The sequence below is a fragment of the Pinus tabuliformis genome, chromosome 2_1 (genome assembly GCF_031772625.1).
Source record: "Pinus tabuliformis cultivar Carrire ecotype Pingquan chromosome 2_1, CPIR1, whole genome shotgun sequence".
Lineage (NCBI taxonomy): Eukaryota > Viridiplantae > Streptophyta > Pinopsida > Pinales > Pinaceae > Pinus > Pinus tabuliformis.
The window spans coordinates 19,259,824-19,287,164 of NC_142299.1; the positions used below are offsets into that span (position 1 = coordinate 19,259,824).

At 40.8% G+C, this 27,341-nt stretch overlaps 1 protein-coding gene across 1 annotated transcript in view; it reads left to right on the top strand.

Moving 5' to 3' along the window:
* LOC149198467 (O-fucosyltransferase family protein) overlaps positions 1–27,014 on the top strand; it is a 158,143-nt gene extending 131,129 nt beyond the window's left edge. The window contains exon 9 of the mRNA XM_089402067.1: positions 26,067–27,014. Within this exon, the coding sequence (XP_089258193.1) occupies positions 26,067–26,723 (657 nt within the window). The 3' untranslated portion in view covers positions 26,724–27,014. The remainder of the gene's footprint in view (positions 1–26,066) is intronic.
* The last annotated feature ends 327 nt before the right edge of the window (positions 27,015–27,341 follow it).

A 27,341-nucleotide genomic window follows, 5' to 3' on the forward strand; every position in this document is an offset into this window, starting at 1 on the left:
TGACAGGGATGCCTGATTTTGGAAATAATCATAAAGGTGTATGTAAGGGCTGTGCTGAAGGAAAACATACAAGGGGACCTTTCCCCTCAAGTGTCACAAAGACATCTGAGATATTGCAACTGGTCCATTCTGATCTTTCCGGTATGTTGCCTGTAACATCCCTGGGGGGATGTTCTTACTATATTACATTTACTGATGACTTCTCTCGCAAAACCTGGATATACTTCTTGAAGAAGAAGGATGAGGCTTTCATGTGGTTCCGTACCTTCAAAGCCTTGGTGGAAAATATGACCGGAAAGAAGATCAAGATTTTGAGGACTGACAATGGCACTGAATATGAGTCAAATGAGTTCAAAGACTTTTGCAGAGAAGCTGGCATTAAGAGGGAGACTACCACTGCATATACTCCTGAGCAGAATAGTGTTGCTGAACGCAAGAATAGGACTATTGTGGAAGCTGCCCGTGCCATGCTATGTGACCAGGGTCTTCCAAAGTTTCTGTGGGGAGAAGCTGCAAATACTGTTGTGTACATTCAAAACCGATGCCCTCATTCCGCTTTGGACTCCAAAACTCCCGAAGAGGTTTTCTCTGGTAAGAAACCTGATGTCTCACATTTTAGAATTTTTGGATGTCCTGTCTATTTTCATGTGCCGAAAGAAAAGAGAAGTAAGCTGGATGCTACTGGGAAGAAAGGAATGTTTGTGGGCTACAGTGAGACTTCTAAGTCTATGTACCTGGTCAAAGGGAAGTAGAGATAAGCCATGATGTCACTTTTGACGAAGATGCTTCCCTGAAGAAAGTAGTAGATCTTCCTAGATCTGAAGAAAACCATGAAGAAAGACCTGGAAATCTGGAAGAACCCCAGGATGAGACTATGCCTGATGTTGAAGGGCCAATGGACCCTATTGATCCTTCCCCTTCTCTAGGAAAGAGGCCATCATGGATCAGGGACACCCTCGAAGATGCTGAGGGTCATGCTGCCCCAAGGGGAACATTCCGAGAAAGCAAGAAGCCGTGTAGATACCAAGGGTATCTAGCTGCCATGAGTACTATTATACAATCTGAACCTGGATCTTTTGAGGAAGCCATCAAGCATCAAGTCTGGAAGGATGCTATGCAGAATATGAGGCTATTATGAAGAATGATGTCTGGGATGTGGTCCCGAGACCGAAGGACAAATCTGTTGTCACCGCTAAATGGCTCTACAAGATTAAACATGGATCTGATGGGAGTGCTGAAAAGTTTAAGGCAAGATTTGTTGCCCATGGCTTCTCTCAAAAGGAAGGAATTGACTATGACGATATATTTGCACCTGTGGCTCGATATACCACCATCCGATCCATCATAGCCCTTGCTGCTACGCAAGGATGGAGTCTTCATCAGATGGATGTCAAGACTGCTTTTCTGCATGGTGCAATAAAGGAAGAGGTGTATGTAGAACAACCTCTGGGATTTGAAGTTCAAGATCGAGACACTTATGTCTGCAGGTTGAAGAAAGCCCTCTATGGGTTAAAGCAAGCACCCAGAGCTTGGTATGAGAGGATGGATAGTTACTTGATGAAGCTGGGCTTCACTCGAAGCAATGCTGATCCAAACCTTTACTTTAAGGTTGAGGAAGGAAAGCCTCTCATTCTAGTGCTGTATGTGGACGACCTCTTCCGGACAGGTGATGACCCTCTCATTCATCAATGTAAGAGGGAGCTTGCTGCTGAGTTCGAGATGAAAGACCTAGGACTGATGCACTATTTCCTAGGCCTGGAGGTCTGGCAGAGACCTGGAGAGATTTTCCTTTCTCAAGGAAAGTATATTGTGAAGCTTCTGGACAGATTTGGGATGGTGGACTGTAAGTCCGTGTCGACACCAATGGAACTCAACTTTAAGAAGTTGAGTGGCAGCGCTGCAGGGCCTATCTTGGCAAATCCTACTGATTATCGTCAACTCATAGGAGCTTTGATGTTCTTAGTGAACACCCATCCGGACATATGTTTTGCAGTGAATACTTTGAGTCAACAGATGGTTGAGCCTCATCATTTTCACTGGGTTGGTGCCAAGAATCTTTTGAGATATCTTCGGGGCACGATAAACCATGGGCTGAGATACACTGCCGGGAGTGTGATACTCCGGGGATATACTGATGCCGATTGGGCTGGCAGTGTGGTGGATCGTAAGAGCACATCTGGATGCTGTTTCAATCTTGGTTCTGCTTCGATCTCATGGATGAGCAGGAAGCAGAAGTCGGTGGCTTTAAGCACCGCGGAGGCCGAATACATTGCTGCTAGTATGGCCTGTTGTGAAGCAGTTTGGTTGAGGAAGCTCTTTAGTGAGCTGTTCCAACATGTGCTAGATACCACTGTAATACTCTGTGATAATCAGAGTGGGATTCGTATGACTGAGAATCCTGTGTTCCACGACCGATCCAAGCATATTGATATCAGGTACCACTTTATCCGGGATATGGTACAGCGAGGCGCCGTAAGGCTCGATCATATAGGAACTGATGAGCAGGTCGCGGACATTCTCACTAAGCCCCTGGGGAAGGTCAAGTTCCTAACCTTCCGTGAGAATCTTGGTGTCGTGGAAAGACCCTATGATGTGGGTCCTGTTGGACGATGAGCTCTGGGAGCTCTGGGGGGCTTTGGTGATAGCTTCTCGGAGCTATAAGCACTCATAATGCTTCTGCTCCACCCTTGTGATTATTGAGCTGGTTCGCCACTCATTTAATCTGTGCCCCGTATGCATCCTACCCATTGAGTTCAGGGCTCATGGGAAGTACCTCTCATTTGGCCAATGAGGTGTGGAAAAGCTAGAGACTATTAGCAAAGACTGATGGACGCATCAGAGATTGCCGTACTCTCTATCTAGGATGGCATGGTCCAACCACTTGATCTGGGATCAAGATTTGTGAGGTCTGGGACCTCTGGACTGATTATGTCAGTCAGGGAATGATGTCTTTGTGACTGACCCACTTCTGTACTGAAATAAAGAAGCCAGCAAAGCAAGTTTCGGCGGGATGACTCACGATGTTAATTGCACTAATAGATGGAGTTCTCCCTAGTTGAGAGGGAGTGTTAAATTTGGACAACTAGGTCCAAACTCCATGTTCTGATGCTCAGATTAAGAGGCTAATATTTTTGTTGGATTCCTCTTTCTGAGAGGTGTAAAATCCATATAAAAATAGTCTTAATCCGATGAGCAGAACTTATATTTTGAATTTATTATTCTTAATAAATTATATGTGCAAGGTCAGCCAGTTTTGTAATGTAGGCTGACATGCCCAACAGATGTGTCACACACCCTCATTGATGGATATATATACAGGAAAAGCTGGAGAGAATTTAAACACAACACAACTCACATCTTCCTCTCTCATCCTAAAGGTACGAGCTACCTGGAGGACGAATTTCAGCCACACGTGGGAAGGACGAAGAGGATGTTTCTGCTGCTAGGGTTTCGCAGAAGTTTGACCAGCGTTGACTTTGGTCAACGCTTGGTCCAAACAAGCTGAAAACTTGTGGGAGGTTCGATTTTTGAAGGCCGTACTACCTGGCACAAAAATCGAGGTCAAAGGGTTGACCGTTTTGCTACTGCGTTGACTTTTAGCTTGCTGCCCCTGCGTTGACTTTTCAGGACAACGTTGACTTTTGTAGAACTGACTTGGGTTGACTCATCTACTGGTTGGAGGGTTGTTGTGACACATGCTGGGCTGGCTGACCAAAGGAGACTTTGCTGGTTGAAGCATCCTGTTGACCGCCGAAGCGAACACATACATTTTTCTTGTTTCTGATTTGTCTTCTGTAAGATCTGCTTATATGTTCTATCTGCATTTTGCTTATCTACTTGTATGATTGCTGTGAGAAAAGTGAAATTGCTCTTAGCATAGAACATCTACAAAACTTTACAATTTCCCTCTCCCAAACCCTATAAAATCTACCTAACCCTTCATTTCCTCACAGCCATTTCATTGCATTTGAGTGAGAATTTGTGAGGAGTTTGTGAAGAGTTGTGGAGTTTGTTTTTGGAGCAGTAGTGAGGAGTCTTGGGCCAGCGTTGGAGCAGGAGTGAGGAGCTTCTTGGGCAGAAATTGGGGTAGCATTGAGGAGTTGGTTTGTTGGAGCAACTTTGAGGAGGCAGTTTGTGCCTAGAGGTATTTTTTTCACTTCTAAAAATCTGTTTGTGCTTATTTATTTTTTTGTGCAAATCTGGAAATTGGAAAAAGTGTTTTTTGTGAAAGAAATGAACATTGAAGCAATGCTATTTTTTGTTTTCATTATCCGTTTTTGCTTATTTATTTTTTTGTGCAAATCTGGAAATTGAAAAGAGTGTTTTTTGTGAAAGAAATGAACATTGAAGCAATGCTATTTTTTTGTTTTCATTTTCAGATTTTTTCCTTTCATTTCCAAGTAAAAAATTGGCACCTTGGGCATATGTTGAAATGGTTGATAGTCAAATGCATTGCAAATTTTGCCATATAAAAATTAAGGATGGTCCTGGGGGCATTAATAGGCTGAAACAACACTTGGCAGGGATTAGAGGCCAAACTACTCCATGTGAATCATCACAAATTGGGGAGATTAGGAAGGAGTTGTTAAATAGCTTTGAGAAGTTTAAAGAAGAAAATGCTAAGCAAAAACAAATAGAGGTTGAAATTGGGAGGAAGAGGAGAATACAAAAAATGATGGCTACCAACCCCCATTTTGATTTTGAGGGTTATTCTTCTATCCCTTCTATTGATGCATCCAACCCCTTCCGATATTTTGCTCCCTCTTTGGAGTCTATTCGAGAAAAGGGTAAGGGTAAAATGAAATAGAAGGGTGATATGAATATGAAAATTTATTTCACTGTCACAGCCTCCTCTCCTTCAGATGCACATGGTCCTGAAGCTAGTAGAACTTTGCAGTCCACTTTAGATGACCATTGGAAGAAAGAATTGAGGGACGTGTGATTACATTTGTAGATGGTGATATGATGCTGATATCCCCTTCAATGCCTCTCGTTCACCATATTATGAGCCTATGTTTGATGCCATATTTGCTGCTGGAAAAGGCTTCAAAGGCCCTACTATGCATGAGATAAGGGGTTATCATTCGCATAAAGAAATTTCCTCCATTAATGAGTATTTGAAAGATTTCAAAGACTCATGGGCAAGAATAGGATGTACCATCATGTCAGATGGATGCACTGATCAAAGGAATCGTACCATCATAAACTTTCTTATCTTCTGCCCACAGGGAACCATGTTTCTAACATTAGTTGATGCATCTGATAGGGTGAAAGATGGACACTTGTTGTTTCAGCTATTGGATGAGGTTGTTGAGGAGGTCGGGGTGGCTAATGTTGTTCAAGTCATCACATATAATGCCTCTAACTATGTTCTTGCTGGTAAACTGTTATAGGAAAAACACACAACCATATTTTGGACCCTATGTGGTACACATTGCATAGACCTCATGCTCGAGGATATTGGCAAATTAGATTGGGTCAAAAACACTATAGATCATGCCAAAAGCATAACAAAATTTATCTACAATCATTCATGGATTTTGAGCCTTATGAGGAGACACACAAGGGGCAGAGATATTATTAGCCCTGCCATCACTGGATTTGCTACTCATTTTTTGACATTGCAATCTATGCTTTCACAACATAGAAACTTGCAAAAAATATTTTCTAGTGATGAATGGAATCAAAGCCAATGGTCTCTCAAACAGGAAGGCAAATAATTGAAAAAGAAAGTTAATGAAGAAATATTTTGGAGAAAGACAACAAAGATTGTGAAGGTTTCTAAGCCACTGGTTAAGGTGTTGCGGTTGGTGGATGGGGAAAGATTGGCTATGGGCTTCATTTATGAGGCTATGGATCAAGCAAAGGAGCAAATAAAAAACGCATACAAGGATAAAGTGGCTAAGTATGGGCCCATTTGGGCAATCATTGATGAAAGATGGAACAATCAACTCCATTGCCCTATACATGCAGTTAGGTATTTTTTGAACCCACGGTATCATTATAAAACTCAGGCGGCAGGAGTTTTGAGTGGGGAGGTTAGAGATGGATTGATTCACTGCATTGATCGCATGATCCCATTGGAGTGTGATCAGCTGGAGATACACCGATAGATCACAACCTTCAATAAAGCCACAGGTACCTTTGGGAAAAACCTAGCAAAGATTGCAAGGGAAGCAGATGAGCCAGGTAAACAAAAAATTCAATTTTCAAATTGTTAATACATATTTTGTTAAATTGTTTATAATTTGAAAGTTGGATATAATTTGTTGAGCTAAGTCATTACACTACTATGTTTTTTGCAGCACAATGGTGGGAGGCTTTTGGTAGCCATTGACCTCAATTGCAGAAGTTTGCAATTCATATTTTGAGTCAAACTTGCAGTGCTACTGGGTGTGAGCACAATTGGTCCGTCTTTGAGAGGATTCACACGAAGAAGAGAAACCGTTTTTCAAAAAAACGGTTAAATGATCTAGTCTATGTCCAATACAACCTCCGGCTCAGACGCAACCAATTGCTGAACAAAAGACCTAATTCAGATCCCATTGTGTTGGAAGATATTGATCTAACATTAGATTGGGTAGTGGAGAGTCATCCAACAGAGTTTGATTTTGATGAGGATCTTGATTTGGATTTACAGGTGGAGGCATCACTCGAACATAATGTTCAGTTGAATACAGATCCACTTGTACTAGTCGCAGGCCCAGCGCCAAGTCCTCTAGTTGCAGGCGCTTCCTCTGCTCATCTTTGACGGAAGCGCATATCTCGTCTATCTCAGCTTGCAGCTGCTGCACAGCCTGCTAGTGCTACCACTTCTACAGTTGTAGTTGGAGATGATGATGATGATGAGGAGCCATGGCCCAACCCCAAGTCCTCCAGTTGCAGGCGCTTCCTTTGCTCATCTTTGACGGAAGCGCATATCTCGTCTATCTCAGCTTGCAGCTGCTGCACAGCGTGCTAGTGCTACCACTTCTACAGTTGTAGTTGGAGATGATGATGATGATGAGGAGCCATGGGTTTCCCTGTCTGACTCTGATTCAGAGGTTGAGCTAGATGATGTTGGCTCCTCTAGCAGTAACCAGTAGTACTGGTCAGTGGTGATTAGTGATGTTTCACAGTTGACTTTTGTTGTAGAGGCCATTTCTAGTCTCCTTGGTTATGTGTTTTTGTTTTGATCTCTATATCATCATCATGTATGTATTGGACAGTGCACTGGGTGCCATTTTGATATAATGGATATATTCATGAGCCTACTTTGATCATATGTTGTCTTCTATCTATATTCTAAAGCTTTGCGTTTGGAAACATGAATGAAAATCTTTAAAATTATGTCTTTTTTATAAAAAGATAAATATTTAATGTATTTTTTACAACAACCGAGTCACTGAAATCAAACTGGCAAACTCGATACCGAGTTGGAGTTTGAAAACACAACTTTCAAGAATTGGGGATACAAGGAATGGCAGGTTGAGAAGGTATTTCAAAAAGCAGAAAAGACTCCTAGAGTATGTGAACAAGAAAAGGCCCTAGAAGTAGAATATAAGATGGTACTTCGTTTTGTTCAAGGCTGTTAATTTTAGGTATGTTCTATGTTGATAGCAAATTTACTTCAATTTTCCATATTAGCTCAATATCAATTCCAGATTAGTAATCACATTTAGCATGATAGTAAAATGAAGATAGAACATAAACATAAATCAAAGAAGACAAGCCAAGACAAGAGGACACAACATGTGGCGCCGGCCAGGGACAAACCCCAATGTGGGGAAACCCTTGATCAGTTCTTCTTATATGTTATTCAATAGTTCATCAAAGAGAGAGATAGTACATATACATCAGAAGTCAACATTTTGACTTATCAAAATAAGAGCAGAGATCTTCTCAAAGAAGATGTCACATGAGGTAGTTGATTTGGACTCAGGTGAAGGCATGCTGATCCTCCAAGGTGACTCCATCACCATGCTGCACCTCACTGTGCTGCACCTCATCATCATGTTGCACTCGTCACTGTGCTGCACCCATTCACTGCGCTGCACCCATTCACTGCGCTGATCTTATCATTGAGCTCCACCCAATCACGACTGTACCCATCACTGTGCATTATGCTGCACCATTCCATCACTGCTATACCATAGTGCCGCACCATGCTATATTCATTGTTTTGCACCATACTGCACCTTGCTGCCCGCAACATTCACTGTATTCATCAATGCATTCATTATTCATGCTGCATCCATCTAGGTATGCTGCATCTTAATATACTGTCCATCTTTATCGTGGTGTACACTGCAATACTGTCAAGGGACAGACTTAGTTGCTTGCTATGGCTTGCTTCCTAGCAAAGCAGCTAGCTGTAGCAACCCTTCAAATCAAGCTCAGTCCTTAACACACTTATCATCTACTGCATCATGACAACACTGTCTTCCAATCAACCTTATAACTGCACAATCACCTTTCCTTACAGTGCAGTATGTACATCCTCCTTTTGCTGTAGATGAACCCCTTGTTAACTGTGGCCTAGAACAACAAGTTAGGTATCTCCTTATGGACAACATTAAGGTCTTTACCATGACTGCGTTTAGGGAAGTGTTAGGTTATATAGAGACAACGTTAAGGTTAACTGTCTCTAACAATCCTCTAACATTCTTCTAATTGTCCTCCTTAACCTGTGCATTGACAGCGTCTAGGGCACCATATTGTGACTCATAAGATTGTGGTTAGGGTAGCGTGAACCATCTTTCTTTTGACTGTGTTTAGGCCTTAACCATGACAGCGTTTTAGGGCTTAACAATTGCTACATTTAGGGTAACCATTGTTGCGTTTAGGGCAACTTCATCATGACTGCGTTTAGGTGGCATCTTCATTAGACAGCGTAGCTCCTTCTTACCCATGACAACAACTAGGTCTAGGGCATTTCCTTAGTAGCATAAACTCCCTTTAGACCTGCGGCTAGGGCATTCTGCCTTCATGACTGTGTTTAGGGCATCACTGGGCCAACGGTTAGGGCTTGCTTCATACCAGTGTTTAGCCTTCTCTATGATAGCGTAGAGCCTTCTCCATTAGGGTAACATTGTCTCTTAGGATCACTCCTCCCACCAAAATCCAAAGACAAGTGGAGAGGAAGAGATCACAAGAAGAGTGTGTGCAAATGACTAGCAAGCTACCTCTTTTTATACTAAAACGTTGAGCACAAGTGGGGGCAATTTGGTTGTTGACCGACCTTGACAAATTGTCCCATAACACAAATAAATTCATATCTCCATGAATACATGTCGGAATCGGATGATCTTTAGATCAATCCTACACGTCTCGATGAGAGGAATCCAAGAAAAATATCAGCTGCCATAAATAAGATGACCCACATGGAGTTTGGCCCTAGTTGCCAATTTTAACACTCCCTCTCAACTTGGGAGAACTCCATCCACTGATCCATTTGCGACACTGTACTATCTCTGCCACCAGTGCCCTGCACTGCTTTGCTCTGCTCAACTATGAAGAAGAAGAATTGATCGAGAATGTATCATACCATCCTCTACTGACCTGAAGTCAGTTCCATATAAAAAGAGTGTCTCATACCACTCTTACTAATCCGAAATCAGTTCCAAATAAAGAGAGCGTATCATACCACTCTTACTGATCCAAAATCAGTTCCAAAAGAGAGTGAGTTATATCACTCTTACTGACGCGAAGTTTTTTCCAATTGATTCTAGATCAATATCATCCTAGCATAGGGAGTACAGTAGATACACGATGCGTCCATTGGTACTACTATGGTCCCTATCCTCATTTCCCTGCTCATTGGCCAGATGAGAGGTACTTTCCATGAGTCCCAGACTACATGGGTAGGATGTCTCGACAAGAGAAGGATGAACCACTCATCCTACCTACATGTCTCCAGGGGTATCCCAGGGCAAGAATGAACCACTCACCCTTTACACAACAAATCACTAGGGGAATGCTGAACCACTCACCCTATGACTATGTCTCGGCAGGAGAAGGATGAACCACTCATCCTGCCTACATAGCAAACCACTAGGGGAATGCTGAACCACTCACCCTATGGTTGCTCATTGCTCCACGATGTACCCCCAAGCCGTTGGAGCTCCCAGAGCTTAATGTATGTATCATACAGGACCCTTAGGAGAGAGTCTCTCCACGACTCTTAGTCTTTCTCGAAAAGTCACAAATTTGACCTTTTCTAGGGGCTTCGACAGAATGTCGGCGACCTGCACATCAATCCCAATGCGATGGAGCCTTCGTGCTCCTCGATGTACCATATCCCAGATGAAGTGGTACCTGATGTCTATGTGCTTGGAGCAATCATAGAATATAGGATTCCTTAACAATCGAATCCCCCTCAGGTTGTCACAGAAGATCACGTTGGTATCCGGCATGTGTCCAAACAATTCACTGAAGAGCTTCCTCAACCAGATAGCCTCACACGAGGTCATACTTGTAGCTTTGTATTCAGTCTCAACGGTTCTCAAAGCAACCGACTTTTGCTTCCTTCTCATTCAGGATATCGTAGCAAAACCCAAAGAGGACTAGCACCCATAAGTGCTCTTGTGATCCTCCACACTGCTTGCCCAGTCAACATTCCAATAATCATGTAGCTTCACATTTTCGACAGTGTATCTCAATCCACGAGAGATTGTGCCTCGAAGATATCTTAGAAGATTCTTGGCACCAATCTAGTGAGGCTCAACCATATATGAGCTCAACATGCTTACATCAGAACATATATCCGTACGGGAGTTCACCAAGAACATCAATGCTAGAATGAGTTTATGAAACTCAGAGGCATTTCCCAAATAAGGTTCGGCATCACTACCACATAACTTTTGAAAGTTAAGCTCCATCAAGGTAGTCACGGGCTTGCAGTTTACCATTCCAAATTTGGAATCCAACTCCCTCTTACTTTTGCAAATGAGAGGGTCTGCACCTGTTACAAAGAGGTCGTCCTCAGAAGGTGCCAATATGAGAGGTCTATCATTCATAACCTTTAAGTAATCATTTGAATCGAATTCACTCCTAGTGAATGTCAACTTCATCTGACAACTATCAATCCTCTCATATCAAGCCCGGGGTGTTAACTCTAAATCATAGAGAGCTCTCTTCATCCTGCATACATGAGATTCCTCATCATGAATCTCAAACCCCTTGGGTTGTTCCAAACCTATGGACTTGCTACATGAGGGGAATGGCCCCCTTGTAATATTTTCCTTCGGTACATCTTAGACATGTACCTTCATGCTCTTCTTGAATTCAGGCATCCCTGTCACCATCTGACTCAAATCGGGTAGGGCCCCATAATAAGCAGACCTTCGGTGCTATTGATCCAAAATGGATCCTAAAAACCCTCCAAGTCTTCAAAATAAAAAAAGTATCGCAAAAGGATGAACTTATAAAAATGGCGGATTACACTATCGGGCCTGAAAAACATGAAGAAACAATGAAAAAACAGAGTTATCAGAGGCTTGAACAACGATGTACAGGAGCCGTCAGATCTGGCCGATCAACGGTCCAGATCCGATCGGCATATCGCAATCGGCAAGGGCAAGCGGAGTCTATCGGAGGCTACCATATGAAAGTTGCGACTGCGATCAGCGCGAGTCAACGAGGACCGTCGATAAAGGATGTAGATCGACGGCCCAGGTTAACCCGCAATATCGCATCGGCAAAATACAAGGGAGCGCTTATACAAAGGCCTGGGGACTATGCGATTGCGATATTGCATTATCGCATCGGAACAATATAAAAGAGCGGGGCTGATACATACGTGACTTGCGATAAAGTCGGACCCGATAGGTCTTATGGGTCAAAATATATATATATATATATATATTTTGAAGTCCGTAAAAAGGAGTTTTTCAATGTAAATTCACGTTTTTGTTAAATAAACGAAAATCAAAAGGAATGTGAATGGGGCGATAAAATGGACCCGAAAGGATTTATATACACATCGATATATGTTTTGAGTTTCGTGATGAGTGAGATTTTTGGCGGGCCGTAGGCGGTAAGTGGTATTGGTCGGGCTCTGCCCGAGCCCATACACTGGTCGCCATCTGTCCAGGCGTTGGAGAGAGAAAACCACCCTTTTCAGGCGAGTAATCCCCGTGCGCGTAAGCCATCCGAAGTCAATAATAACCGTTGATCAATGATTACTTGCGATGGCGCCCAAAGATGGATCCGAAGGGATTATGGGGCAGAATCGATAATATTTCAGGTTCGATAGATCATGTTTGGGCGGATTTTCCTGTGTTTTAGAGTATTTCTCTGTGGAAACAAAGAATGGCCATTTTTGGGGTTTCAAAGGCGCCGATGGTCCCTTCCATTACAGGACAGGTGGCCACCATCCCTGAAGACGTTTAGCAATGATTGCTAACGCTTAGAGGGGGATTTGAGCAAACAGAGGCTGGGAGCTAGAAAGCCCAGAAGAGGAAACGAACAAACAACGCTGATTGGCTTTAAAGCCACAAAATGACGGAGATAGAGGCAAGCAGTGTTGAGACAGAGAGAAAACAAAGCCAAAGAAGGAGAGAAAGAGTTTGTGTACTTAGAGAGGCTTGAGGGATTCAAGCAAACTCTTGCTGTTTTGTATCTGTTGTGTTGAGACTCAAATTGAGCTCACATTTTGTAAAACTCTGCTCTTGAAGACATAATAGAGAGGTCACTACTGAAGGTTGGACCAGGAGACGTAGCCCAAGAGTTTTGGGTGAAATCCATATTAAACTTGCTGTGTTATGCGTGTTTGTCTATTATGTTTCTTTAACTGCTTCCTTGTCTATATTATTCGCAATATTATCGATCCATTGCACTAAGTAATATAGGCAAATCCATGCACATGAGTCTGTAATACCTTAAAATTAGTCTAAGATCTCGTTTTCAAATCAAGTGGTATCAGAGCTTTAGGTTTGCTAAGGTTAGACAAGCTTGTGTTGGATTGTTGAATGCTAACTAGGTCAAAGCTCAAACTAGGAGAAGGAGAATTTGTTGAGGCTAATCTAGAAATTGGGAGAGTCTATCCTAGGAGGAGAATGGCAGAACAAGTCCCATTGGAATCAGAATCTCAGTTCATGGATAGTTTCATGACCATGAGAGCATGGTGAAAGAGATGTATCGAGAATTCAAGAAGGGTCGAGGTGAAAGCACTTTGACACCCAAACAAGACAAGGGAGCAGAGGAACCTTCTCTAGATGTCCTAGAGGGCAAAGGGAAGGGGAAAAGCTTCCTCCATCATCTCCTCCACCATCACCTCCATCATCCTCATCTCCTAGCCCTGAAAAGAAAAAGAAGAAAACATCTTTGATTAAATTAGATGTAAAGTTTGATTTTCCAATCTATGATGGAGAATTAAATGCAGAAAAGCTAGATAACTGGATTAGACAAATTGATGTATATTGCAGGGTGCAGAACATTGATTCAGAGAGGAGAAAAATTCAGCTAGCTAGCTTTTGCCTTGGAGGAACTGCCCTAATGTGGTGGGAAGGCAGGACACAAGCTGATTTGAAGAAGCATGGTAAAATTCTTTCTACCTAGAGTGAATTTGTTTCTGCCATTAAAAAACAATTCTATCCACTAGCTTATATGTAGCAAGCAATGATGAGTTGGCAAACTCTTCGCCAATTAAAGGGCCAAAGTGTACAAAGGTATACTTAAGAATTTAGAAAAGGAGCTTTAATTCTAGGCATTTCTCTAGACTCCCCTGAAACTTTGTTGAAGTATATAGGTGGTCTGCATAGCTATTTGAGGCACACCATTCTCATGTTTAACCCCACTAGCTTAGATGATGTATCTGTCTAGGCTACACACTTAGAGGCTAGAGGCAAGAATGTGAACCCAGAGACTGGGGAATCATCAAAACCCTCTGCAAGCAAGAACAAGGAAAAGAAGAAGCTGAAATGGGAAGAGAGGAAGACAAACAGTGTACAGAAAGACAAACCTTCATGCACTCACTGCAAGAAGGATGGACACGATGATGAATGTTGCTGGTCTTTGCATTCGGAGCTGAAACCCAAGAAGTTCGGTGGTAAGAAGAAGAAGACTGCTGCTGCTATTTAGAAAGGCTTGGGGTTAGACTCAGGTGATGAAACAATAGTCACAGCTACAGGTATAAAAGGTAAAAATTCTGAAGCATCTACAAGTAATTCTCCTCAATTTATTGATAATGAATATAATGAGAGGAAAAGACATGAGCTTTTTCATATTAGAGTTATTTCCAAGCACCAAAAGTTTGATACTTTATTTAATAGTGGTTCACAAGTAAACTTGATTTTTGAAACAATTGTAAAGAAGTTGGGCTTACTAACAACACCTCACAAGAAGCCATATCCATTAGGTTGGGTATGTGATAAAGCAAAGCTACAAGTGACTAGACAATGTAAACTTAGGTTTGCTATTGGGTCAACATTTGTAGATGAGGTTGAGTTAGATATAGTTCTTTTGGATATATGTGGTATTGTTTTAGGAAGTCCTTATTTGTATGATATAAAAGCCATTTTCTATAGAGCTGAAATAAGTATCAACTCAATAAAGATGGAATAGAATATATTCTAAGAGCTCATAAACTCAAAAATAACTACTCTCTCATAAACTCAGGGCAGATGAAAAGAATTGTAAATTCGTGCAAGCAATTTTTACTAATGGTTGTAAAGGAAAAGAACCCTGATAAGACCAATGCATTTGAAGGCTGTGATGCTAAACAGAAAGCTGATTTAGATAAAGTTGTTTCAGAATATGATATCCTATTTCAAGAACATAAAGGTTTGCCACCCAAAAGGGAAATAGTACATGATATTCATTTGCAACAGGATGCTCCATTGTCTAACATCGGAATGTACAGGTTATTGGCTTTAGAGAATGCAGAGATCAAGAAGCAGGTACAGGAGCTGCTCGATAAGGGGTTCATAAGACCAAGCACATCACCAAGCGGATCTCCAATCGTGTTGGTGAGAAAGAAAGATGGTTCGTGGAGGATGTGCATTGATTACAAACCACTGAATAAAATAACGATAAAAAATTGTTATCCTCTTCCTCACATTGATGATCTATTAGATTAGCTGAAAGAAGCAGTTTACTTTTCCAAGTTGGACTTACGTAGTGGCTATCATCAGGTCAGATTAGCAGAACAAGATGCATGGAAAACTGCTTTTAAAACAAAGCAAGGGCTGTATGAATGGCTAGTTATGCCTTTTGGCTTAACTAATGCTCCTGCCACTTTCATGAGAGTTATGAATGATGTACTCCGACCTTTTATTGATAATTTTGTAATTACATATTTAGATGACATTCTTGTTTTCATTAAAACATGGGAAGAACATTTGAAGCATGTAAAACAGACTTTAGATGTTCTGAAAAGAGAAAATCTCTATGTGAAGTTATCAAAATGTGAATTTGGCAAAATATCTTTAAATTATTTGGGTCATATTGTAAGGGGTGGTGAATTGAAGATAGATTCCTCTAAGGTTGAAGTCATTGTGAACTGGCCTAAACCCAAATCTGCTACAGAAGTTAGGAGCTTCCTAGGAGCAACACAATATTGGAGAAAGTTTATTGCTAACTTTTCCTTGATTGCAGCTTCCCTACATGCTTTAACATGATTGAACGTCGTGTTTCAATGGGGAAGCAAACAGCAGAAAGCCTTAGACACCTTGAAAGGAAAAATTAGTACAACACTAGTACTAGCACTGCCAGATCTTCAACGACCATTTGAGATTGAAACACATGCCAGTGACTATGCCATGGGAGTAGTGTTGATACAACACGGTAAACCCATATGCTATTATTCTGAGACATTTAATTCTGTAGTTGTTAATCATCCCACATATGATAAAGAATTGTATGCATTAGTACAGAGTGTGAAAAAGTGGAAACATTAAATGGGAAAAGAAACAATCATCCATACAGATCATCAACCACTTCAATATTTTCACTCACAAACTAAATTGCAGCAATCAAGACACTATAGGTGGATGGGTTTCTACCACAGTTTCATCTTGTCATTAGATATAAGAAGGGCATACACAATAAGGTTGCAGATATGCTATCTAGACCAATCAAAATGCATCTACTATACTTAAGCATAATTCAGTATTGCATGAAAGCTACATTGAACAATATGCTCAAGATGTACATTTTAAAGATGTATATGCAACTTTAAGTCATGGCAAACAAGTAGAAGAATTGGATTATCATGTTAAGGACCAACTCTTATATCATTTGGGAAAGTTATGCATTCCTCAAACTAAAAGAGTCAACATAATTCGAGAAGCACATACTTCTCTAATATCAGGTCATTTTGGTGTAAGTAAAACAGTTGCAAAGGTTCTGTTATTGGCCAAGAATGCATGAAACAATTTCTAGATATATTAAAGGGTGTACCATGTGTGCTAAAAGCAAGCCCAGTAATAGAAAATTAGGCTTGTACACTCCACTTCCAGTTCCTTCTCGTCCTTGGGAAAGTGTTTCCATGGACTTTGTTGGGGGATTGCCAAAATCTAGAAAAGGTCATGATTATTTATATGTTATTGTGGATAGGTTCAATAAAATGTGTATTTTAATACCTTGTAACAAGCAAATTACAGCTGAACAAACAGCAAAGTTGTTCTTTCAGCATGTATGGGTTCATTTTGGGTTACCCACGTCTATTGTATTTGATCGAAGTTCCTGATTTGTTGGGAAGTTTTGGTCAAATCTATGGGAGTTGATAGACACCAGATTGAAGAAGAGCACAACATTTCATCCACAAACAGATGGCCAAACAGAGGTGGTCAACAAGACAGTGGTCCAGTTGCTCAGGGGCTATTGCAGGAAGCATCCCAAGCTTTGGGATGGACATTTATGTTATGTGCAACATGCTTACAACCGTGCTAAGCACTCTTCTACACAGAGATCTCCTTTTGAGACTTGTTTTGGTTTTACACCAAAGTCTCCTTTGGATTTTGTCTCTGGAAAAGACATAGCAGTTGATGGACACAATGATGTGGACAAAGCAACCAAGTTCATTGAACAGATCGAAGAAATTCACCAGGCAGTACAGGAACAACTGGAAAGAATCCAGGCCAAGTACAAGGCAAGGCATGACAAGCATCGAATTGAGCATAGCTTCCAAGTTGGTGATCAAGTTTGGCTGTACATCAGCAAAGACAGAATGCAAGGTGAAGGTAAGAAGCTGAAGCTAATAAGGTATGGGCCTTTCAAGATACTTGAGAAAATTGGTGAGAACGCTTTTCGTCTTGATTTGCCAGCTTACATGCACATCTATTCAGTGGTTAATGCAGAAAACTTGAGATTGTTTGACCCTTCATTGATTGAAGATCCCGAAGAGCAAAGTCAGTTGCCTTTTATTAATGATCTGTTGCCTGAATATCTCAATGAGTTGCAGGAAGATACAATGCTGTACAGGAAGGTGAGAACTACGCATAGGGGGGATGTTGAGTTTCTCAGAATTGGACCCAAAGGTTCAAAACCAAGCAGTGCACGATGGATAGAGATTGAACAAGTGAGGAAGTTGTATCCTCACTTGATCGATGCTTAAAAACCAACTTTTGGTGGTCCAAAAGCTTTTTCAATGGGAAGGCGTGATCCAAAATGGATCCTAAAAACCCTCTAAGTCTTCAAAATCAAAAAACTATCGCAAAAGGATGAACTTATAAAAATGGCAGATTACACTATTGGGCCTGAAAAACATGAAGAAACAGTGAAAAGACAGAGTTATCGGAGGCTTGAATGACGATGCACAGGAGCCGTTGGATCTGGCCAATCAATGGTCCAGATCCGATTGGCATATCGCAATTGGCAAGGGCAAGCGGAGGCTATCGAAGGCTACCATATGAAAGTTGCGACCGTGATCAGCGCGAGTCAACGAGGATCATCGATCAAGCGCGCAGATTGACGACCCAGGTTAACCCGCAATATCGCATTGGCAAAATACAAGGGAGCGCTTATACAAAGGCCCGGGGACTATGCGATTGTGATATCGCAATATCGCATCGGAACGATATAAAAGAGCGGGGCTGATACATACGCGACTTGCGATAAAGCCGGACCTGACGGGTCTTATGGGTCAAAATACATATATATTTTGAAGTTCGTAAAAAGGAGTTTTTCAATGTAAATTCGCGTTTTCGTTAAATAAACAAAAATCAAAGGGAATGCGAATGGGGCGATAAAATGGACCCGAAGGGTTTATATACACAACGATATATGTTTTGAGTTCCGTGACGAGTGAGATTTCGGGCGGGCCGTAGGCGGTAAGTGGCCATACACTGGCCCCCACATATCTAGGCTTCGGAGAGAGAAAACGCCCTTTTTGGGATAGTAATCCTTGTGTGTGTAAGCCACCCGAAATCAATAATAACCGTTGATCAACGATATATTACGATGGCGCCCAAAGACAGATCCGAAGGGATTATGGGGCAGAATTGATAATATTTTAGGTCCGATAGATCGCGTTTGGGCGGATTTTCCCGTGTTTTAGAGTATTTCTCTGTGTAAACAGAGAACGACCATTTTTGGGATTTCAAAGGCGTCAATGGTCCCTTCCGTTACATAACAGGTGGCCACCATCCCTGAAGACGTTTAGCAATGATTGCTAACGCTCAGAGGGGGATTTGAGCGGACAGAGGCCGGGAGCTAGAAAGCCCAGAAGAGGAAACGAACAGACAACGCCGATTGGCTTTAAAGCCACAAAATGACAGAGACAGAGGCAAGTAGTGCTGAGACAGAGAGAAAACAGAGCCAGAGAAGGAGAGAAAGAGTCTGTGTACTCAGAGAGGCTTGAGGGATTCAAGCAAACTCCTGCTGTTTTGTATCTGTTGTGTTGAGACTCAAATTGAGCTCACATTTTGTAAAACTCTGCTCTTGAAGACATAGTAGAGAGGTAATCGCTGAAGGCTGGACTAGGAGACGTAGCCCAAGAGTTTTGGGTGAACTCCATATTAAACTTGCTGTGTTATGTGTGTTTTTCCATTATGTTTCTTTAACTGCTTCCTTGTCTATATTATTCGCAATCTTATTGATCCATTACACTAAGTAATATAGGCAAATCCATGCACATGAGTCTGTAATACCTTAAAATTAGTCTAAGATCTCGTTTTCAGATCAGCTATAGAAGAGATGTGTCAACTGACATGGTCCCTAATGGGCTTCCTGCAACTTGATACAAATTGCCAACCCCAAACCCAAGAATAAAAGCATCTTTGAAAATTCCATTTTCAAACACATACTTTTCCATCGATGAATGCCACCTTGAAACGTTTGACTTCCATTGCCGAAATGGACACTGGGTTCTTCTTGAGATCGGGTACGTAAAGAACTTCTTGTTAATGAATCGTGCTACCCTTATTCAATTGAAGGGTAGCATTCCCTACACGCTTTCCGGGATAGGTGGCATTGAATGCAAGTATAATCTCCACGATTGTTTCCTTCTCTATCAAATTAGAGAGAGCTTCCTTCTGTCTGATGAAGTGCCTTGAAGCACTACTATCAATAAGCCAGATTCCCAAAGAGTCTGTAGGAGAAATAGTGGAGAGGACCAATATAAGATAATACTTCTTTAGCTTATCAGAAACAACATTTGATTCTTCATACCTGGAGTTCCTTGCTTTCTTTGAAGAGTCGGCCATTTCTTTGATGACCTACATTACCTATCATTCCTCCGATCATTGAAGATGTCCCTGGAATGATTGTTATCATCATCAAGGGATGTCTCCCTACCATTCAGACACAACATCGCATAATGGCCGAACTTATTGCAAGCAAGGCATCTGCCTTTCCTTCCACCGTTAGATCCGGACTTCCCATTGAAGTGATCTTTAGGTAGGCCATCAGATGCTTCCGCTGCGCCACTTGGATAATATTCTCTGTTTCGACTTCACCCTTGGTGAATTTGAAGAGGGATGAGGAGCCCATTGAGCCTTTTTGTTCTTTCCAACTGTCTTCGGTGATTGCTCTTTCACTTTTGGTTGGGCTTTGTCTTACCTCAGCTCTGATACCATGTTAATTTTAGGTATGTTCTACGCTGATAGCAAATTTACTTCAATTTTCCATATTAACTCAACATCAATTGCAGATTAGCAATCACATTTAGCATGATAGTAGAATGCAGATTGAACATAAACATAAATCGCAAAAGACAAGCCAAGACAAGGGGACACAAGATGTGGCGCCAGCCAGGGACAAACCCCAATGTGGGGAAACCCTTGATCAATTCTTCTTATATGTTATTCAATAGTTCAGCAAAGAGAGAGATAGTACATATACATGAGAAGTCAACATTTTGACTTATCAAAATAAGAGTAGAGATCTTCTCAAAGAAGATGTCACATGAGGTAGCTGATCTGGACTCAGGTGAAGGCATGCTGATCCTCCATGGTGACTCCATCACCATTCTGCACCTCACTGTGCTGCACCTCATCATCATGCCACACCCATCACTGTGCTGCACTCATTCACTGAGCTGATTTTATCACTAAGCTCCACCCAATCATGACTGTACCCATCACTGTGCATTATGCTGCACCATTCCATCACTGCTGTAGCATTCATTGTGCTACACCATACTGCACCTTGCTGCCCACAGCAGACTGTGTTCATCAATGCATTCATTATTCATGCTGCATCCATCCAAGTATGCTGCATCTTAATATACTGTCCATCTTTACTGTGGTGTACACTGCAATACTGTTAAGGGACAGAATTAGCTGCTTGCTATGGATTGCAGCCTAGCAAAGCAGCTAGCTGTCGCAACCCTTCAAATCAAGCTCAGTACTTAACACGCTTATCATCTACAGCATCATGACAGCACTGTCTTCCAATCAGCCTTATAACTGTACAGTCACCTTTCCTTACAGTGCAGTATGTACATCCTCCTTTTGCTGTAGATGAACCCCTTGTTAACTGTGGCCTAGAACAGCAAGTTAGGGATCCCCTTATGGACAGCATTAAGGTCTTTACCATGACTGTGTTTAGGGCAGCGTTAGGGTATATAGAGACAGCGTTAAGGTTAACTGTCTCTAACAGTCCTCTAACATTCCTTCTAACTGTCCTCCTTAACCTGTGTATTGACAGCGTCTAGGGCACCATATTGTGACTCATAAGACTGTGGTTAGGGCAGCGTGAACTGTCTTCCTTTTGACTGCGTTTAGGCCTTAACCATGACTGCGTTTTAGGGCTTAACCATTGCTGCATTTAGGGTAACCATTGCTGTGTTTAGGGCTTAACCATTGCTGGGTTTTAGGGCTTAACCATTGCTGCGTTTAGGGCAGCTTCATCATGATTGTGTTTAGGTGGCATCTTCATTAGGCAGCGTAGCTCCTTCTTACCCATGACAGCAACTAGGTCTAGGGCATCTCCTTAGCAGCATAAACTCCCTTTAGACCTGCGGCTAGGGCATTCTGCCTTCATGACTGTGTTTAGGGCATCATTAGGCCAGCGGTTAGGGCTTGCTTCATACCAGCGTTTAGCCTTCTCCATGATAGCGTAGAGCCTTCTCCATTAGGGCAGCATTGTCTCTTAGGATCTCTCCTCCCACCAAAACCCAAAGACAAGTGGAGAGGAAGAGATCACAAGAAGAGTGTGTGCAAATGACTAGCAAGCCACCTCTTTTTATACTAAAACGTTGAGCACAAGTGGGGGCAATTTGGTTGCTGGCCGACCTTGACGAATTGTCCCATAACACAAATAAATTCATATCTCCATGAATACATGTCAGAATCGGATGATCTTTAGATCAATCCTACACCTCTCGATGGGAGGAATCCAAGAAAAATATCAGCTGCCATAAATAAGATGACTCACATAGAGTTTGGCCCTAGTTGCCAATTTTAACAAAGGCACAGCTTAAAAGATTGCTAGCATCTTGGGAAGAAGCAGATAAGAACCTTTTTCAACCCCCTGATACCATTCGGAACCTCCTTAAATCTGTAAAGGACCCTGTGAACTCCTATCTGCACAATTGTGTCTACAGTATTCCTTGCTCTAGTGGTGTCTACAGTATTTTGATGGTATCTTGATTTTGCGGATGTTTGCCAATTTTTACCGATATTTTCTTGATTTTTACAATTTTTTGGTTTTCAGGACCCTTGCCGATTTCATCCCGATGCTGATGTATGCAACATTGAATTAAAGAGCATCAGGCCACCATTAATCATAATTGTGTTATGTCCTTGGTGTTGGCTCATCATTCAAATTAGACACAACATCAGATATCTATTGAGAATTCAAAACAATCTTGGCAAAAGTTGACTAGTTATCTAAAAGAAAGGTTAGGGAGGCTATGGAGATTGTGGAGGATGATAATTGTATCATAGTGACAATGGTTTTACATTAAGCAAAGCATGTACGCCATTTTCCGAACAAGTAGAGTTGTCCACTTGTAGATTTCTCCTTTGTTTTTATCTTTGTTGTTGTTGGATTGACTCCTCCCTGATGTTTCTTTTGTTTTCTTTACTTGATGTCTTGTATTTTATTGTTTTTGTCCTCCTTTGGTCCCTTTCTTTTTAATAAAGTCTCTTGTTGCTGTTCTTAATTTTGTAGTGCCCCATTTTGTTGACAACTCCGTTTTTAATGTTGTTCCTCTCCATATATATATGTTGTATTAACTCTTGCATTTTGTATAGTTTTATTGTTATATTTTTTTTCTCATTGTAGCTTTATGTACTTGACTTTAGCTCATGTTTTATTTCATTTTCAGCACATATAGCCACATATAAAAGCTGATTTTGAATATATAGCCTCATGTATAAAGGATAATGTTGAATTTGCATCATCTAGTCATATATGAGAGTTAATATAGACTTGGGTTTCCTTCTAAAAATGTCATTTTTGTGTGTCATTCCTTTTTTTCTTGCAAGATAATATGTTATTAGCTTATATATATGTGTTTGTATGAGATGTTTCGCCCGATGTTTCCATTTTAGGGGGGTCACATTTCCAGCTGTACCTATTTCGGAAAAACTCTGGATGTTTCCATGTTTTGTGCAACTTGGCTATGCAACCTTCTTTTTGCTCAGATTAGAAATTAACTGTGAATGAATGTGTGGCCGAGCTATAATTAGCCATGAAGTTATGAACTGAAAATAAGCTCTAGTCCACATTCTGCATGAATCAACTAATTGAGAAAAAGGATAAGACCCTCCTGGGAAGTGTGCCATCTTCTTAATTCAAGCTTTGCATGTTGCCAAATGTGGATGGTGAACTGTTGATTTAACTGGACACACGGTCACCACTGCTGCACTATTAGCCTCTTTCTCCAAATAGGCCTGTAACTAGCAGTTCTCTAGTAGGTGCATATCTCTAGAATCTGGATCTGTGTGAGGTGAGTTCCCTCATAAATCGCCAAAATAGACGTATTCCCCCCATCAACTCACCCTTGGCTTTCTGTTAACTACTTCTATTCCAGCCCTACCCATTCACCCCACATTTTAACTTCAGCAATTATAACATTGTGCTTCAAGATCTATTCTAAGAAGACTCATGAGTTGCTGGATTAACCCTCATGCCAACTACTTCACAGTCAAACAATACACATCTGCTGATAATAAAATTTTTGTCTCTCCCTATATACGTCCAGTGCTTTCCCCATGCCTGATAAAAGTGGGCTAATATGTGAAATTAAGGATGAAGGAATGGATATTTTGAATATTTTCTCTGTTCATATATGTGAGATATATGAAACCAATCATTGCTTATACTGTGTAAGCTTGAACCTGAACGTGTATGCATCACCTTCTTCTTGACATTGGAGGCAACTAACACAATCACAGGCACCTTCAGGCATAGTATTGGATAAAAATAGAGTTTGCAGGACCATGAAACTATCAAAAGACAAGGTAACAGTAGCCTGCAGACCCTTCAACTGCAACCCTGTATCTGGTACCTGCTATGGACTGAAATCTAACAAAATGTATGATGAAATCTCTATTATCTGCTACTGTGTCTTTCACTCAGTTGCAAGTGCATTTGAATAACATGTAGTAGGTTCCCATTGTTTTACTTGGCCCTTTCTCAACATTCACTTTGACATTTGAATAACTTGTTTCCATTCCATCTCATTCTGAAGTTTTCTCAAAGTCTTCCTTGTTACAACAAGAGGACACTCTAACCAGTGTGGAAAAAGTCCCGAAAAAATCGGGATTTATTCCTAAAATTGCGATTTTTTCAGCAAAAGGATTAAATCGGCTGATTTTTTGGCGATTTTTTCATAAACGGAAAAATAGCGATTTTATCGAAATACTCCGGTTAAATCACGGGTCGATGGAAAAAATTGGCGTGAAATTTTTTTGGCGGATAAAAAGCCGCAAAGGGTTATTTCAGTTTAGTTTTTGGCCTGTGTGTTTTTCATTGCTCGCTGTGGCTGCTGTGGAGAACTGAGAGAACGAGGGTTTGCAAGCGTGGAGAGGAGCCGGCGTAAATTCAAATTGTGACCCGGATTGATAGCATTTGCCAAGGTTGACCGTTGAATAACTGTTCCAGTTCAACATTGCCGGTAGATCCAATGTTAAATCCTTTCCTGTTTATTGCTTTTCATTTCCCTATAAATATTAAAACAAAAGTCCTGCATGAATTGGTTCTACTGCTACACACGTTAAACTTTTAAAGGATTCTGGTGGTTGATTTCTCAATTTTGTGGGTTTGAAAATTTTCGATTAAGAAAGAACTCGAAGGGGTCTTTTCATGAACAATTATCAAACCAACAACCTTCTCTTCCACTTTAGCACAAATATCAACACAAAAATATGCTTAATATAAATTTATTGAATGCTCCTTATTAAAAACTACAAGCCGTAGCATTGTGATCTAGAAACTTAACAAGTTAACAGTTTATTAACCAGTGGAAAACCATTCCAAGTCAAAGGGAATTGAATCATTCATCGTATCATAGGATCAACAGTTACAATGAAGGTCTGTTTAGGACAGCAGAAAGCATGAATTTGATGAGTAAAATTCAACCACAAAAATATCAACTGCTGTAGAAAAGGACGGTGAAATAGTTGAATCAAACCATTGAATATATATGCTATATATCGAGTCCTCATTAGTAATTACTAATTACCATATCCACACATCCAATATTTTTGAAATTTCTTAACAAGATGTGGAAATGACAAGGGCTGAAAATTGAAATCACAGTGACAGTACCACTTTCATGCATTCTTTCCATTCAAAGAAAATGCGAAAACAGTCATCAAGGCATTTTCATGGACAATAACAATAAAGTTATAAACTTCATCAATTGTGAAAGATTCATGGAAGCCAAATGGGGCTGTTCCAAAATCTGGGAACATGTTGAATCCAAATGTTGGGATGAAGTTGAATTCATCAAAAGGAAACTTGCTGATGCCTGTTACGTGGTAGCTTTCCTCACTTGCACTATGCTAATTTTTTAACAGATTCATGCCCATGGAGTCACATTAATGCCTATGAAATTTGAATCTGTTAATGCCTAAAAAAAATAAAAAAAAAATAAAAAAAATGAATGATTTTGTGTTTTTTTAATTTTGCCGACTTTTTCGAAAAACTCCAGACTTTGCCGAGTTTTTCAACTTTTGGACCCTTGCCGAATTAATCCTGACTTCGACTTTTTCCACATTCTAACTCCTATGCCAGTACACAATCTAGAGTACCATAAACATCTTCCTGTAATTACAGAGTGCGTAAAACAAACTTTGTTAGCCTCTTTAATTTCTTGGTAATGTACAGGAACAATGCGCTCATACTGCTTCTGTTTTGTGAATTTTTATCCTTCAAGTTGCTTGAACATATCCCATGCTTCAAACTTTATCATCAAAAAGGCCCGGGACAGATTCTGTGTCAACACTATCTAATTTTTCTTCAATCACCACAATTATTTGAGTGGAGAGTTTATTTACTTTGAAAATACATCCTCATTTACATTAATGAACAAAGGAGAGTACGCCATGCAAATTACATGAATATGTATCTGCCTTGATTTTAATGTCAAGAGAATCTATATTTCTTCGGAAGATCCTGATCCTGGTTCAAACTGGATTTTGGTCATTCTAAGTTCATATAATCTGCATTATCTGATCATTTGAAGTGTACAGGTTGGCCTTATCCTTCATGCTATGGGATTTGGTAACTCCACTCGTATATATCTGGCTGCTGGTGAAATTTTTGGTGGTGAGCGCTTCATGAAACCCTTGCGTACTCTATTCCCTAGCCTTGAGAATAGGAGCACTGTGGCTTCTGCAGAGGATTTGGCAGCAGTGACTGCAGATGGAAGAGGATTGCTAGGTCCAGCAGTGGATTACATGGTCAGCCTTCTATCAGATATATTCATGCCAACATATGATGGGCCAAGCAACTTTGCCAATAACCTAATGGGACATCGTCTGTACTATGGTTTTCGGTCCACTATTCAACCTGACAGAAAAGCATTAGCACCTATATTTATAGACCGTGAGAGGTCTCATTCTCAAAATTTTGAAGCTTCAGTAAGGATGATTATGCAGAAGACACCATTTGGTGGTCCACACAAGAGGGTTCATCCTGAGTCATTTTATACAAATCCATGGCCTGAATGCTTCTGCCAAACTTCTCCTGAGACAGATGAGCACAGATGTCCTTCAGGAAATGTCATGGAAGTACTTAACAGTCAATTATCATCTGATATAAGTGGGATGGATGAATCTTCCACTGGCAATGCCCGGACTCATTCATTGAATAGTAAACAAAACAAACTAGGTGATGAAAATATTTGAATTGTAGCGAAGTATTTTGGGCATCTGTAACATAGGTCATTGTAAGCAGTGATATTTGTATGAAAAATGATGCAATGCTTCAGGATTTTCAGTAATACGAGGATGCACATTGCAATGTCTAACCAGTTCAGCATTACACAAATTCTTTGCAGTTTTGTATACTGTTAGTGACCGGCCCCTTGTAGTCCTCTACGTGCAAGGCTAGGTTCTCAATATATCAATCATGGCGTGTAGGGGTTTTTTGATGATAAGTAAATTTTCTCTGATATTAAGATTGCTTTATTCTGTACACAGCATTGTTCTAAGGTATCAAAATTGTTTAAAGTTGATAATGCTGAGAAGTGAATTTCTTTTGTCTGCGCGTGCCATTTCTTTGGTCCAAGTTGACATTTTGTTTAAACCTTAAATCCAATTGAACCATAAAACTCTCACCTTGCTTTGCAATATGTATAGTGATCCTAATACTTCGTTATTTTTAGTAGCCCAGGTTAAGCGATGTCTGGATTTTGTAGTCCTTTTTAATAGCCCAAGCTAATCTATGTCTAGTTTGTGTAGCCCTTATGATATTAACTGCCTTAATTTATCCTGGTTTAGCAATGCACTCTTCTATTGACTAAG